Raw genomic sequence first — 16884 nt, forward strand, 5'->3', positions numbered from 1 at the left:
CGACCTCAGCATTTCCAGGTCGACGCTTTATCCATTGCGCCACCACAGGTCAGGCGAGAAAATATTTTTAAGTGACAAAAAAACCCAAATACAATTTTTTATATATATATATATTGCTTCAAGAAAAAAAATAAAAGGCACTAGGAGATTAAGCGGATGAGCAATCCAAAAAGAAATCAAGCAGTCCTTGGAGCTACTCTGATTGACTAATAGATTGAATTATTTTTTGTTTCTGTGTTCTCATTTACTGCTCAAGTTTGAAATGGAAAGGAAAAAGAGGGAGTACAGAGGCCCAAGTCACTGAAGAGAGAACTAATGCAAAAAAGTCCATAGGCCTGACCAGGTGGTGGCGCAAGTGGATAGAGCGTCAGACTGGGATGCGGAGGACCCAGGTTCGAGACCCCGAGGTCACCAGCTTGAGCACGGGCTCATCTGGTTTGAGCAAAAGTCCACTAGCGTGAACCCAAGGTCGCTGGCTCCAGCAAGGGGTTACTCAGTCTGCTGAAGGCCCGCGGTCAAGGCACATATGAGAAAGCAATCAATGAACAACTAAGGTGTTGCAACGTGCAATGAAAAACTAATAATTGATGCTTCTCATCTCTCTCCATTCCTGTCTGTCCCTGTCTATCCCTCTCACTCACTCTCTGTCTCTGTAAAAAAATAAAAATTTTTTTTAAAAAGTCCATAAATTAAGGGGGTTGGGGAGAAATGCATGCAAAAGTAGGGCATGTTATCATTTTCAACTCATAGTAAGGTAGCCACTCTAATTGAGGGTTGCCCAGAATAAATATGTATTTGAATTTGGAAAGCTTGTTTATTATATAGGCACATATCTAGCTTGTCTCTTTAATATATATGGCAAAATAATTATTCTACAGTGATTATTCAATCTATAGACAAGTTAGAAAATGACTGAGCCCATTCATTGCCCCCAACTGTGGTGACAGCAGAGGAGCACTACCTCACTAACCCTTAGGGTATTATAACCCAAGTACCTCATATACATGAATGCTTTAGCTAGCATAACAGGCCTTTCCAAAACACAGGCTGAATTTCCAACAAGGGAAAAATCTAAAGAAGGCAAATAGGGTAGGAATTTTTCCGAAATTAAAGTAAATTCTGCTCCACAGACCCCCATCAAGATTATCTTGAAGAGCTACCAGAGAACTTCTACTGGATTAAATATGCCCTCTGGGCCTTGGTTTTCTGTCACCAGGAAGTGATGCATTAAATAAAAGCAGAATGTTTAAGTGTTTAAAGAAATCTTTGCTTACATAGTTAAGTTACACTGACTGCTGCCAAACTTGGGACTGACTGAGAGTAAACTACACAATACATTACTGACTTTCCTTTCTACTTTCACACTGTGCTGCATGCTGTCAACTCCCAGGTTAGGCCAGGAGACCAAGCAGCCCTCTGCCACACAGGACTTCCCAGTAATATAGCACAACATTATTTAAGTTTAAAAATACCTAAGGCCAACTTTTGCTCACAGAAATCTTACTTTTTTGCCTAATCCTTATGGACAAACACTTTAAGATGTGTATTCCAACAGCTGTTGTAAGTGATAAAAAGTATATAGGTAGCATTAAGTCACTCCCAAAATCTTGGTTTGGCTCTCAATACTTTTCCAATCCAGCAACAATTTGGTCTTCAGAGCTGCCATTTTTTCCATGCAATATATCCATTGAAAAATTTGGCCCTGGCCTGACCTGTGGTGGCTCAGTGGATAAAGCGTCGATCTGGAACACTGAGGTCGCCGGTTCGAAACCCTGGGCTTGCCCAGTCAAGGCATATATATGGGAGTTGATGCTTCCTGCTCCCCCCCCTCCCCCTTCTCTAAAATGAATAAATAAAATCTTTAAAAAAAGGAAAAAAAAAGAAAAATTTGGCCCTGGCCAGTTTGCTCAGTGGATAGTGTTAGCCTGATGTGTGGAAGTCCTGGGTTTGATCCCCAGTAAATGCACCATCTACTTCTCTTCACCACCCTAACCCCCATCTCTCTCTCTTCCTCTCTAGTAGCCAGTGGCTCCATTAGTTCTAGCATTGCCCCTGGGCACTGAGGATAGTGGACTCTGTTGGTCCATTAGTTTAAGCATCTGCCTCAGGCACCCAGGATAGCTGGGCTGATTTGGCCATCAGCCCCAAACAGGGGTTGCCAGGTGGACCCCGGGTGGGGTTCATGTGGGAGTCTATCTCCCCTCCTCTCTCTCTCTCTCAAAAAAAAAAAAAAAAAAAAAAAAAAAAGGTAGTCAAAAGAAGGACAATAGAAACCTATCCCTTACCCTTATCAGGACACTTAGAGCAGGAAGGAAAATGCTCAGGAGAAGAGGGTATTCAATTCTAAGAACCCTGAAACTCTAATTCATGTCTCTAAACTGATATTATGGGGGTGAGCAAAAAGGCAGGCTGGCTCAGAACATAACAAAGCTCTGGTTACCTATTTTCTCTTTAAAAAATTAGCAATGTTGATTTCATGATAGTGCCACCAAAGAAATGTAGGCACCAAACAAGCTTTGTGATCCCATCCAGGGTTTTGGAAAAGCCAGGAGAAAAATGACCAATTAACACAATATGTGAATTATTAGTAGGTTCTCCCAGAATGCTATTAAATGCCAAAATTAGACAGAAACTATAAAATACACTTGGTGTCCAAGTATGGGGAAAGACAGGGAATTAGCGATGCAAGAGGCAAACTCAGACATGATTAATGATTAGCCTTAGAAAAGTTCCTGTCCTGCCATCTCAAAGCTTCTACCTTAATTCTGAGAGGTGTGTCAGTTACACAATGCTGCAACGATAACACTATTCAGAATCTTTAGGTTGAGGACAAATAATTCTAGCTTAATTCCACCAGTTTTCTGAAACAGGACAAGTTCATCAGGGATACACCCTTAAACAGGACAATTTCATCAGGGATACACTCTTAAAATGTAGACTGATAAAGAGCAGTTGGGTTATGACAGCCCAAATCTCTGCTTTGTCCATTCTAGAGATTATTTTGAGACTAATGTGTTTAGGATGTTATTGCCTCTGTGATTTTTATCCCTGTGCAATAACAAGTCTTCAAAAACCTTAAAACTTATTTGTAACAATTTCAAATAAATATTTCAAGTTTCAAATAACCATTTAAACTTATTTTGAATACCAAGACACAAGTAAAAACATATTTTGAAAACTTCATAATAAAAAGACTAAGAATTTTTCTTAAAGAATCACACATATGTAAACAGTAAAATTTTTAGACTTCCCATACTGAATATAAACACTATCATAAAAAAATTAAAAAGATTACCTTTCTCTTAAAAATTCCTTTACCCACAATCCAACATGGCTAGTAATTTAATTAAACAGAAAAGTAATTTAACCTATACAGGGGAGTTCTAAGCAAGAACATTTTAAGGTTTGTTAAAAATAAAACTGATTTACTGCACACCTGTAATTCTAAATTACACCACCAAAAATACACTGAAAGGGCTGAGCCAGGGCATTCATAGCAGTATGCCAGGGGAATATGAGAACCAGTTTGGAAGTATCCGAATAAACCACCAGACTGGCTCCAGACTTAATACAGTTCAAAATAGAAAATTGAGGTGAACTGCTTCTACATCCAGAAACGTCATGGCTGCTGCTGCTACCAGCTTTAAGGCTTCCAAAACTGAATTACTGAATGGTAAAGCAGTAAAAATGTCACCTACTTTATCCATCATGTCCCAAAACTGGTTCACACACTCCTAAAAATGAAAAAGTAATTTGGCCGGCAATCTCTTACAAAATTCTGCATTTTCAAAGCCACATTCCTGGTTCTTGGAACTACTATACCTTATTATCAATGGAAATATCAATTAAGTGGTTCAACCAAATCACAAGAACACAAATTTGGGGGTTATTCCAAAAACTAATTCGAATGAGATCCAACTTTACTGTACAGAAATTCTAAGCTGGTATTGAAACAGCAGTCCCAAAAACCAAGAACACTGTATCTGGGATGCCACATGACACGCCCTTCAGACAGAAAGAAACTTCACTCTTGCCCTAGGAGCATTGGCAGGAATGATTTGCCTGATCAAGGCAGGAAAACAAATCTCACACCAAAACATTTTCCATCCCTGTTATCTGGAGAAATACTACATGGGAACAGCATACATAACTGTACAGAGAAGTTCACGGTGCCTAGTACCTCTGGCACGTCATGGTCATCAAGAGATGGGACAATGATGGCAGTGGACCATTTGTATTTTCAAAACCCAATGCTGGAAGCACCAGCACACATACCAAAATGGCCTATCCAAGTGGCATCTCTGTCTGTCTCTGAAATGTTAATCATTTAACAAATCAAACTCAAATCTCTTTTCATTATGAATGCTCCAAAAACCAATACCTTTCAGCCCTTCAAAAAGATTCCGTTTAAGAGTAATTTGAGTCTAAATTTCCCTTGGGGGTAGGTGTTAAGGGGAGACGTTGAGGCATTAGACAAACTGTTCTCTATCAAGAGTTTTGTCTAAATCAGGGTGGAGGAATTTCTTTAGCCCTGAGTGCCACCTGCAGGGCCAATACTCAGGAAAGAAAGACAGAAGAAACAGAACAAGAGTGTGGAAAAGAGAAGACACATCTGATGTGCACAGGGAAGTAAGGCAGAGGAACATGGAGGCAACCGACCTCCTTGGACCTCCTAGTGGCAGCAGAGCTTCTTCTGTTGCTTCCCTTGCCCTAGGCTGGAATTTGGACGCCTAGGCTGTGACTACTATAAGCCTAAAGGCACTACATTACACAGCACAGGTCTTATTTTGAGCTCTCCAATCGCCAATCCAAGTGTTTTTTCCCAGGGGGGAAAAGCCTAACAATTTGAACACAAACTAATGTTTTATAATTTAGAATCTGAACAGCACAAGTTCCAGCTACCAGATTTTGATCCCAGGAACACATCCACAAAATTTAAACAAACTACGTTCCCACAGGAATTTTAAAAACTGAGAGAGAGAGGTAGAAAGCAAGAGAAAAGGAAAAAACCTCTCCTCACCTAATAAATATTCAAAAAATTTCCTTAACACAAAAAGGCTCCCCTCAACTTTAACTGAAGCTCTATTAACCATATTAAGCCAGGAAAATCATTTATAGGCCAAGGGACCATCCAACTACTCTGTTTGACACACAGGTGCATGACCACAAGAAAAAAGTAGGATGGGTAGAGGAGCTTAACTCTCAAGCCTGGACAGAACACATGCTCTCTACCCAGAACAGCTTCCACTGACAAAAAATAACCAAGGAATTAGCCACAGAAGAGATGACACACGAACCTTCTTACCCTACTGAACCACCAGTACCATTACCTTTTTCTTTAACCAGGTCTTTAAGTGACTGCCATTTCACATCAAAAGGTATGTTTGTAATGAAGGCTCTGTATCTTTTGGTGGGATTGGCATATGGCTCAAAGCGATTGCCTCCTCTTTTTATGTTTTTCTCCTTCCTCTTCTCATTCTGAGTAGGTCGCTCTCCTTCACTGAATATAAGAGGAAAATAAGGAGTCCATATGTTAGCACAACATGAAAGACAGTATTTCATTTGACAAGTTTGCAATTCTACAGTTACATATAGCACAAGACTAACACTGATTTTGATGAGACTTGCAAACTAAAGTGTTCCGTCAAGCAGAAAGCTGCAGTACTGCACTTCTCAAACCCACCTCTCAAGAAACTGATCCCAAGAAAATTATGCTCTCCTAGGCCTTCACACAATCCTATGGGGCATAATAGAGAAGAGTGAGAGGCCAACTCCCTATTTGAGGTGCTTTAATTCCAAGACAGAAACAGAAAAAAGATTTGCAGGATTTCATGGAAGAGAAATGAGGTGGTGCATGTAGGCCCAACTAATTTGAGCTTCACAGATAAACTTGCCTATTGTTGTATTTTAAAAAAATTGTTTTAAATGGGAATGTGGCCCTGGCCAGTGGCTCAGTGGATAAAGCATTGTCCTGAAGCCCAGAGGTGGTCAAGACATGTAGGAGAAGCAATCGAGTACACAACTAAATGAAACTGAGTGGAATAACAAGTTGATGCTTTCTCTCTCCCTCTAGATCAGTAGAAAAGTTGAAAAATAAAAAAGGAGGGGGAATGTAAAATGGTGCAGCTGCTACATCAAAGTCTGGCAGTTACTCAAAAAGTTAAAACATATAATCATTATATAACCCAAACAACTGAAAGCAGAGACTCAGGTACTTATACACCAATAGCAACATTATTCATAACGGCCAAAAGGTGGAAACAGCCTAACTGTCCACCAACAAATGAATGAACAAAATGAGATATATACATATAATAGACTTGTTATTCAACTATAAAAACAAATAAAGTTCTTGCCCTGGCCAGTTGGCTCAGTGGTAGAGCATCAGCCCAGCATGTGGAAGTCCCAGTTCCATTCCCGGTCAAGGCACACAGGAAAGGCTACCATCTGCTTCTCCTCCCACAGCCATGGCTCGAATGGTTCAAGCAAGTTGACCCTGGAAGCTGAGGATGGCTCTAGGGCAGGGGTCCCCAAACTTTTTACACAGGGGGCCAGTTCACTGTCCCTCAGACCGTTGGAGGGCTGGACTATAAAAAAAAACTATGAACAAATCCCTATGCACACTGCACATATCTTATTTTAAAGTAAAAAAACAAAACGGGAACAAATACAATATTTAAAATAAAGAACAAGTAAATTTAAATCAACAAACTGACCAGTATTTCAATGGGAACTATGGGCCTGCTTTTGGCTAATGAGATGGTCAATGTGCTCCTCTCACTGACCACCAATGAAAGAGGTGCCCCTTCCGGAAGTGCGGCGGGGCCGTAGTTTGGGGACCCCTGCTCTAGGGCCTCACCTCAGGTGCTAAAATAAAATAGCCCAACTGCTGAGCAGTGGAGCAGCTGCCTCAGATGTACAGAGCATCGCCTGGTAGGAGGCTTGCATAGTGGACCCTGGTCGAGGCACATGCAGGAGTCTGTCTCTGCCTCCCTATCTCTCACTTAAAAATAAATAATAAGGAACTAAATGCTGATACATTCTGTAACACAGATGAACTCTGAAAACACGTTAAGTGAAACAAGCCAGAGCTTCTGTTTGCAATTGATAAAAGCTCTGGAAATGGAAAATGGGTCATGGTATAATGTACAGCACTACCTAATGCCACTAAATTGTACACTTAAAACAGCAACCTAAATATACTATACTGCAAAAAAAAAAAATTTTTTTTTAAGGGACAGAAACCATTCTCTATACAACCCTACTCTGAGGTGAGGAAAGCAAAAGTCTGAGCAACCCTGGCAGGTAAAAAGGCAGCACACAAACAGTCCCACTTTGGCAAAGAAGGATGCACTGCATGCTTTTTTGGCACAGTTTTTCCTGTAACCCTGGTGTTAGGTGCTTCCATGCAGTAACATTTCATAAGATCTATACGTATAAATTCAGCTTAGACTGGGACTCCCACATGTGCCCCAACACATTTATACAATATAAATTCAGCTTAGACATGGGATCCACCTGGCAACCCCCGTCAGGGCCAGGCCAATGCTCTGCCCATCTGGGGCCACACTCACAACCAAGCTATTTTTAGCACCTGAGGAAGAGGCTCCAGGAGCCATCCTCAGCACCAGAGCTGATGCACTTGAACCAATCAAGCAATGGCTATGGGGGAGGGGGTGAAGTAAACGGTTGCTTCTCCTGTGTGCCCTGACCAGGAATCGAACCCAAGACTTACACATGCTGGGCCAACACTCTACTGCTGAGTCAAACCCCATCCCAGTTTTTTTTTTTTTAAGTGAGAGGAGGGGAGATAGTGGGGCAGACTCCCACCTGTGCTCCCAACCGGGAACAACCCCGCAGCCCCAGCCTGTCTGGGCAACCCCCGTCTGGGAGAATCAATGAAGCTATTCTTAGTGTTTGAGACTGATGCCCCAGGGGATGCTGGAACCAACAGAGCCACTGGCTACTGAGAAGAGATGAGAGAGGGAAGAGGGAAAAGGAGGGGGGTAGAAGCAGATAGTCACTTCTCCTGTGTGCCCTGACCAGGAACTGAACAAGGTGGATATGCCGAGCTGACACTCTATCCACTAAGCCAGTGGTCCCCAACCCCCGGGGCCACAGACCAGTACCGGTCCGTGGGACATTTGGTACCAGTCCACAGAGAAAGAATAAATAACTTACATTATTTCCGTTTTATTTATATTTAAGTCTGAACGATGTTTTATTTTTTTTTAAATGACCAGATTCCCTGTTACATTTGTCTAAGACTCACTCGATGCTTGTCTCAGTCACATGATACATTTATCTGTCCCACCCTAAATGCCGGTCCGTGAAAATATTTTCTGACATTAAACCGGTCCGTGGTCCAAAAAAGGTTGGGGACCAATGCACTAAGCCACTGGTCAGGGCTGAAACGCAGACTTCTAAAGCACAGAATCAGACATCAGGCTGAACAGGCAATAGCCTAGGGACAAAAGGTCAGTGTCTGTGCAGCCAAAGCAGTGCCCAACCACTGGCCAAGTGAGGTTGTTCCCTGAGCTGCCTGCTCAGTTTAGCCCCCTTTGATCACAGGCAGATACGTATAAGCACTGACCAGGAACTAGGGAGGCAGCAGCCAAAGAAGTTTCTCCCAGAGCATTGAGTACTGTCCTTTCTGATTCACTCGCCCTGTTCTTTCACCCAGTGAGAATCCTGTGACTTCCAAATCACAGGATCCAGCAGAGGTTTTGTGATCCATGACACAAGTGAAAAAAAACAAAAAGCCAAGTCTACGGGTTGTTTTCTTTTTTTTTGACAGAGACAGAGAGAGAGAGTCAGAGGGACAGAAAGACAGGAAGGGAGACAAATGAGAAGCATCAATTCTTCTTTGTGGCACCTTAGTTGTTCACTGATTGCTTTCTCTTATGTGCCTTGACTTGGGGGGGGGGGCACGCTACAGCAAAACAAGTGACCCCTTGCTCAAGCCAGCAACCTTGGTCTCAAGCTAGGGACCATGGAGTCACGTCTTGATCCCATGCTCAAGCCAGCAACCCTGCGCTCAAGCTAGTGAGCCCATGCTCAAGCTGGATGAGCCGGCGCTCAAGCTGGATAAGCCTGAGCTCAAGCCAGCGACCTCGGGGTTTCAAACCTGGCTCCTCTGCGTCCCAGTCCAGAACACTCTATCCACTGCGCCACTGCCTGGTCAGGCAAGACTACCGTATTGATGATTTACAAAACTACACTTAATTAAAGGGCTGATCTTTATTCTAGGATTCTTCCTTGTGTGGGAGAGGAGTAGTATCCAAACACTGAATGGTAGCTGGAGGGCTTTAACATTACTTCCATGGACATATTAGAAAGCTAGCAACTTTTTGTGGTCCTCAAAGTTTTTTTTTAAACTGGTCCCTCATATCCAAACACAAAGGTGCCAAGTGGTATCTCAATGACAGTACCATCCTAAACAAAACTAAAGAAAGCAGCTTCCTCCATGATCTGAACTACAGCAACATGCAATAAACTTCCAGCTTGCGGATGTTAAAGATATTGCCACTTGAGTACTCAGATTTCTAGAACTCTTTGCCCACCCAGGTTCACAACAGACCCTCCCCAGGCTGGCTGCACACTGCAAACACCTCAGAAGGAACCTGTCTATTCCACATTAAAAGTCCTGCACCAAAATATGCCAAACTGTGTATCTGCCTACTGCTTGCCTTTAGCAGATGAGGAGGAAAATGTTAGCATAAATGCATAAAATGTATATCTAATCTACATTTCATGGATGTACAAAGCGTTTGGATAGAAATGTATTTTTAATATAACTAGTTTCTTTTGTAACCCAAGTATTCTATAATTTATGTTAAAATAACAACCAAAAAAGCACCATTCTGACACAGGGCCCATGACAGTAATAGTTCCAGTCTGTGTTTTCAAAGACTGCTCAACTCACCTATTAATTATAAAATGTATAAAAAACTAATTACAGCCAAAGCAGGTAACAAAGTATCTAGGCCATGTTCTGCCTATGCATTATCAAGGCTAAGAATAAACTACCCAGTTTAACTACAGAAGCTGCATATTTGGTTTGGGGTTAATCCACATCACGTGGCTCACCACCGAAAAAGCAGCTCATATGGATTATGTCCAAGGTGTAAGCACAGCACTACTATAGCCAAATCCTTCAGTAGCCAATCTTTCTCTCTCTGAAAATTTTCCTTATAAGTGGAAGGCATAGATTATCTCTGCCACTTCCAGCTTAAGAAATTGAATTTTTCCTAAACCTAATGATCACCATGAACTCTATTCTCAACAGAACTAGGAGAGAACCACCCTCAAAGAATTCTCACTCAAGAACCACATAGATGATATGATAGTTTAAGAGTGGTACCCTGAAAAGTCCATTTAATAAAGATGTCTGCTCCAAAGACCTGGTCAAATAGCTTGCCAGTTCAATCCCTGGTCAGGGCACATACACAACAGATCAATGTTCCTGACCCTTCTCTTCCTTCTTCTCTCTCGAAAATCAATTAAAAACAATTAAAAATTCTAAAAAATAAATAAAATGCCTGACCCAATTTTCTCCCTTCTTCAGGATAATCTTCTGTAGTCCTAAAATATATGCAACACTCAACTCTAAAAGCCTTTTAAAAAGTAGTTTCCAGCCTGACCAGGCGGTGGTGCAGTGGATAAAGCGTCAGACTGGACACAGAGAACCCAAGTTTGAAGCCCTGAGGTTGCTGGCTTGAGCGTGGGATCACAGGCCTGACCCCATAGTTGCTGGCTTGAGCCCAAAGGTCGCTGCCTTGAGCAAGGGGTCACTGGCTCTGCTATAGCCCCCCAGTCAAGTCACATATGAGAAAGCAATCAATGAACAACTAAGGAGCTGCAATGAAGAATTGATGCTTCTCATCTCTCTCCCTTCCTGTCTGTCCCTATCTGTCTCTGTCACACACAAAAACTACATTTCCATAAGCATAATAAAATTAGATAGCATTGATAAGCACCCCAAACTTAGAATATTACAGACATTAAACATGTTAAGCTAAATACACACCTACCATATGATACTTACCCAAGAGAAAACAAATCATATAACCATACAAAAACATGTCCCTGAATATTCATAGCAACATTATTCATAGTAGTACAAAACTGGAAATCTCAATGTCTACTAACAGGTATATGAATAAACAAATTGTACTGTATTGATACATGGAAATACTGTTCAAAAAAAGTATACACACAGCATAAATGAATCTCAAAATATTTCTACTCATGGCCCTGGCCGGTTGGCTCAGTGGTAGAGCGTTGGCCTGGCGTGCAGGAGTCCCGGGTTCGATTCCCGGCCAGGGCACACAGGAGAAGCGCCCATCTGCTTCTTCACTCCTCCCCCTCTCCTTCCTCTCTGTATCTCTCTTCCCCTCCCGCAGCCAAGGCTCCATTGGAGCAAAGTTGGCCTGGGCACTGAGGATGGCTCTATGGCCTCTGCCTCAGGCACTAGAATGCTCTGGTTGCAACAGAGCTACGCCCCAGATGGGCAGAGCATCGCCCCCTGGTGGGCATTGCCGGATCCCGGTTGGGCATATGCGGGAGTCTGACTGCCTCCCCATTTACAACCTCAGAAAAATACCCCCCAAAAAATTCTACTCAAGAAAAACCAGACATAAAAGGAATATACAGTATGGTTCCATCATATAAAACTCTGTATTTGAGAAAATCTACTCCAGCAAAATAATCTACAGCATACTTTCTCAAGCTCAGCCCTAGTGACATCCCCAGCCAGAGATAATCCTGTGTTGCAAAGAGGCTGCCCTGTGCACTACAGGATGTTCAACAACATTCTCTGACCTCTATTCAAAGATGCCAATATCAACCCCAACCCTCAATCTTGAAGCTGATGATCAAAAATGTCTCCAAGACACTTCCAAAAGTCCCCTGAAGGGAAGAAATCACCCAACTGAGAACCAGTGATGTATAATAATGGAAAACAGACCCACAGTTGCCTAAGGGTGGGGGGTAGAGGGGTTCAGAGGATTACAGTGTGAGAAAAAGCTTCTGGGAATCGTAGATATATTTACTATATTGATTTAATAAGCATTCTATATATTGACACTTACCAAACTGTACATTTCCAATATAAGCAATCTACTGTGTCAATTATACAACACTGTTTTTTTTAAGTTTCTTCTCACATTTACTAAATTTCAAATCTAACTCAAATAACTGGACTTGTAACTCCAACATAAAGTAACAAGTTTGTAATTTTTCAAAGCCACAATAAGAGATCTACCTATGCCAGCTAAATGTCTTACCAATTAATATTCTCCTGCTAATTGTTCTCAATTCCCAATGATTCTGACTCCATCTGATTCTGACACATAATCATCCAACTAAGTTCTAAACAGAACCAATATAACCAAGACGTTTTCTGAAATTCTGTAAACTTATTTCATAATATATTGATAAGGACAAGCCTAAAATATCTGAAAGAAACTTTCAAATTATTAAAATAAGATTAATTATAAGATTAATTATGTTTACTATGGTTTTGAAATTTTCACTGACTGCATTCTTTGAAAATTGATAATTTGTCGTGTAGATGCTCCACAACACTAGAATTATACTATACATAAAGATCACAACTAAAAAATAATTTAGAAAGTACCTACTACAAAAAAGGACTACTACATTCACAGTTTAAAACTGTGAATCCGCCTGACCTGGCGGTGGTGCAGTGGATAGAGCGTCGGACTGGGATGCGAAGGACCCAGGTTCGAGACCCCGAGGTCACCAGCGTGAGCGCAGGCTCATCTGGTTTGAGCAAAGCTCACCAGCTTGGACCCAAGGTCACTGGTTCAAGCAAGGGGTTACTCGGTCTGCTGTAGCCCCACGGTCAAGGCACATCTGAGAAAGCAATCAATGAACAACTAAGGTGTCGCAAGAAAAAACAAATAATTGATGCTTCTCATCTCTCCGTTACTGTCTGTCTGTCCCTGTCTATCCCTCTCTCTGACTCTCTGTCTGTAAAAAAAACAAACAAACAAACAAAAAAAAACCTAAAAACAAAACAAAACAAAAAAAAAACTGAATCCTACCTGACCAGGCGGTGGCACAGTGGGTACAGTGTCAGACTGGGACGCGGAGAACCCAGGTTCAAGACACTGAGGTGGCTGGCTTGACCGCAGGCTCATCTGGTTTGAGCAAGGCTCACCAGCTTGAGCCCAAGGTCAATGGCCTGAAGAGCAAGGGGTCATGGGCTCAGCTGAAGCACCCTCAGACAAGGCACATTTGAGAAGCAATCAATGAACTACTCAAGTGCAACAACTATGAGTTGATGCCTCTCATCTCTTTCCCTTCCTGTCTCTCTTCAAAACCAAAACAAACAACAAAAAATGTGAACCCCTATCCTCTCATGCTTTCATGGCATTCTCATGTATAATACGATTACTAGAGTTTTTCAATCAAGAACTAGTCTGAAATGGCAAGCCCACTACCTCAAACACATTTGAAAGAAAAGACTCTCTCCATGCTCCTTATCACCTTGAGAGCCATTTCTTATGCAAACAGAAACCATTTCAATCCTGAGCTCCTCTAATGCATTTATTTAAGATGTGGGGAGCATGGTTCATAGCACTATTCATACTCAGGGTCCAGCACTTAACCATCCATAAGATTCAAGCTCTTTTCCTCTCTGGTACTTTACCAACAAAACCAGCATAACCTGTATCCACCTTAGCTCACAGGGATGCTGTGAGAATCAACAAATAGCAGCTTACTTGATGGTAAGCACCACATTTAAGGGAGCAGTATTACAGGTGACAAAGAGGTAGGGTCCCATACCAAGACCTAAACCCCAAGGTCACCTATGCTAAGCTTCAGTTCTTTCATCTGTAAAAGGCTACTATCCACACTTACAAGTTTAAAGGAGAGACTTGGCACATAGTGACTGTAGCAGTGATGTATTTTCCTACCAATAATTTTCCTGAGGGCAGCAGGGAGGACTGATTCACTCACTCCTAGCTTTCTACCGCATGTACCCATTAGGCTTTAAAACAAGCTCACTACGCAAATGACTAAGGAAACCTAGGCATTGTACTTATTACAGACCATTGAAGGAGCAATTCAGTTTTCAAGTCTATGATTGCAGAACACTGTAATGAGAGAACCCTGAATAGAAACAAGCAACCTAATGTTTGCAGACTGTTATCTCTTGCATAACTGTGAATAAAACAGAGCAAAATGAAAGTAAAGAGCTGGCTGCATGCATTCAAACAATCTACAGCAAAAATTATTTTTACCAAGTATAGAAACACTTTTTAAAGTACAGTGCAAAAACAAACAAACAAACAACAACAACAACAACAAAACAAAAAAAACCCTCCAGTTTGAGCATTATCCTCAAATGCCAGGTTTGTTGGTTACAAGAATCAACCAGCCTGACCTGTGGTGGCACAGTGGATAAAGCATCGACCTGGAAATGCTGAGGACTCTGGTTCGAAACCCTGGGCTTGCCTAGTCAAGGCACATATGGGAGTTGATGCTTCCAGCTCCTCCCCCCTTCTCTCTCTCTGTGTCTCTCTTTCATCTCTCTCTCTGTCTCTCTCTCTCTCCTCTCTAAAAATGAATAAATAAAATAAAAATATTTAAAAAAAAAAAAAGAATCAACCAGCCTGACCTGTGGTGGCACAGTGGACAGCGCATCGACCTGGAATGCTGAGGTCACTGGTTCAAAACCCTGGGCTTGCCCGGTCAAGGCACATACGACAAGCAACTGCTAAGAGTGGATTCTTCCTCCTCCTCCCCCCATTTCTTTCTCTGTCTCTCTCTCCCTCTCTCCCCCTCTCTAAAATCAATAAATAAAATTAAAAAAAAAAAAAAAAGAATCAACCAATGGCCGGACCTGTGGTGACGCAGTGGATAAATACCTGAAATGCCGAGGTAGGGCTAACCCTTAGCCCTGTCAAGACACATAGAAGCAATAACTATGAACTGATGCTTCCTACTCCTCTTTCTACTGCTCCTCACCTGCCTTCCTCTCTCTCTAAAATAAATAAAATCTTAAAAAGTCAACCAATATGCATGAATATATGTAACAACAAATCAATTTTTCATTCTCTAAAATCAATAAATGAATTTTTTTAAAAGCACTCAAATCATTCCAAAGCACCAAAAATTAGATTTAAATAAACTTCAAATGACTGCATTCAGTGAGAGGTTACCAGGGTAGTGTTGCGGAAGCATCAAGAGCCTTGAAGTCAAGATGAGCTCTGCTACCCTCTTTTTATCAATTACTTTATCCTGAGTTTCCTCAATTGTTTAAAAAAAAAAAATTTTTTTTTGAGGGCCCTGACTAGGTAGCTCACTTGGTGGTTTAGAGCAGGGGTCGAGAACCTATGGCTCCCAAACGAGCTGTGGCTCTTTTGATGGCTGCATCTGGCTTGCAGACAAATCTTTAATAAAAAAAAATGTTAAAAATATAAAACATTCTCATGTATTACAATCCATTCATTTCCTACCGCTCATGTTCATGGATGTGGGTGGCTGGAGCCTCCGGACAACCCCAAATTTTTATTGGATAATGCATAACATACAGGCGTCGTTGTATGGCTCTCATGGAATTACATTTTAAAAATGTGGCGTTCATGGCTCTCAGCCAAAAAAGGTTCCTGACCCCTGGTTTAAAGCGTTGGTCCCATATACCACAGTTGGGGGTTCAATCACCCATCAGGACACATAGAAGAATCAACCAATGAATGCATAAGTGGAACAACAAGTCCTTTTTTTCTCTCTCTCCCCTTTCCTCTTTCTCTAGAAATAAGAAAGTTTTAAGTTTGGGGGGGGGGGGGGCCAAATTCATAACAGACAGAATGTATGATTGAAGTTAACAAGGAGCTTGAGAGAATGTGAAGTTATTGATTAATGGCTACAGTTTGGGATGATGTGAAAGTTCTGGACATGGATGGTGATGATGGTTGCATAACACTGAATGCATTTAATGACGCTGAATCACACGCTTAAAACTGTTGAAACTGTAAATTCTATACTATGTATATGTTACCATAATTTTTTAAAAACTTGTGGGAAACCAAACGCGTGCCCAGCCTCCCCCACACACACCCACAGGCTCTGATCGGAACCAGGTGACCGTAATCAGAATGAGTGGGTTTCACAGGGACACAAGTTCATGCTTTAGTTTAAGGGAAATTTAAAAACCGCCCTGGCCGAATAGCTTGGTTGGTTAGACTAGAGCATCAGCCTGAAGCACAGAGGTTGCCAGTTTGATCTCTGGTCAGGGCACCTACAGGAACAGATCGATGTTCTGGTCTTTCTCCCCTCCTCTCTGGCTGAAATCAATGAATAAATTTAAAAATAATAATAAAATCTGTTACAAGTAAATAAAATTAAAAATAATTAAGAATAATAAAAACCAAGGACCCAAGACAGAGCCCCAAGCAGAACTCCAAAAGGTGACGTAGTTTGGTAGTGAGTGGCCAGCCAAAAGATAGAAAATCCTCTCCTAGATCAAAGGACGTTTTCTGTCTTTTAATCCTACTGTTTTGTTTCTAAGGGTGAACACGGAGTCAGCAGGCCCGATCGCCCCATGAATACTGCACACCTGGAGAGGAAGTAGGGGTTACGTGGGCGACCGACATGAGCGGGACCGTGGGGAGAGAGGCAGTTCCGAACGAGTTACTTGGCGCAGGCGGGGGAGGGGCACGGCGGAGCGAAGACGAGTCCGCGGCCCCAGCCGATACCCACCCGCCTCCGCCACCGTTTACCGAGGCCGACCGCGTAGCAAGTCCTGCATGGTAACTCCTTTCTCAGACTTGACCGATCGGGAAACTGAGACTCCAGGAAAGGGAGTGGTGCTTAGGAGGAAATGTAAAACCCCGCGCCCAAGGTCAGCGG

The 16884-nt window shown here is 42.0% G+C and overlaps 1 protein-coding gene across 2 annotated transcripts in view; it reads right to left on the reverse strand.

Moving 5' to 3' along the window:
* HNRNPM (heterogeneous nuclear ribonucleoprotein M) overlaps window positions 1-16884 on the reverse strand; it is a 51970-nt gene that overhangs the window by 34587 nt on the left and 499 nt on the right. For both annotated transcript variants that reach the window (XM_066352293.1, XM_066352291.1), the window contains exon 2: window positions 5331-5500. In XM_066352293.1, the coding sequence (XP_066208390.1) occupies window positions 5331-5500 (170 nt within the window). The remainder of the gene's footprint in view (window positions 1-5330; window positions 5501-16884) is intronic.

Source organism: Saccopteryx leptura, chromosome 1, assembly GCF_036850995.1.
Source record: "Saccopteryx leptura isolate mSacLep1 chromosome 1, mSacLep1_pri_phased_curated, whole genome shotgun sequence".
In the NCBI taxonomy this organism is placed as follows: Eukaryota; Metazoa; Chordata; class Mammalia; order Chiroptera; family Emballonuridae; genus Saccopteryx; species Saccopteryx leptura.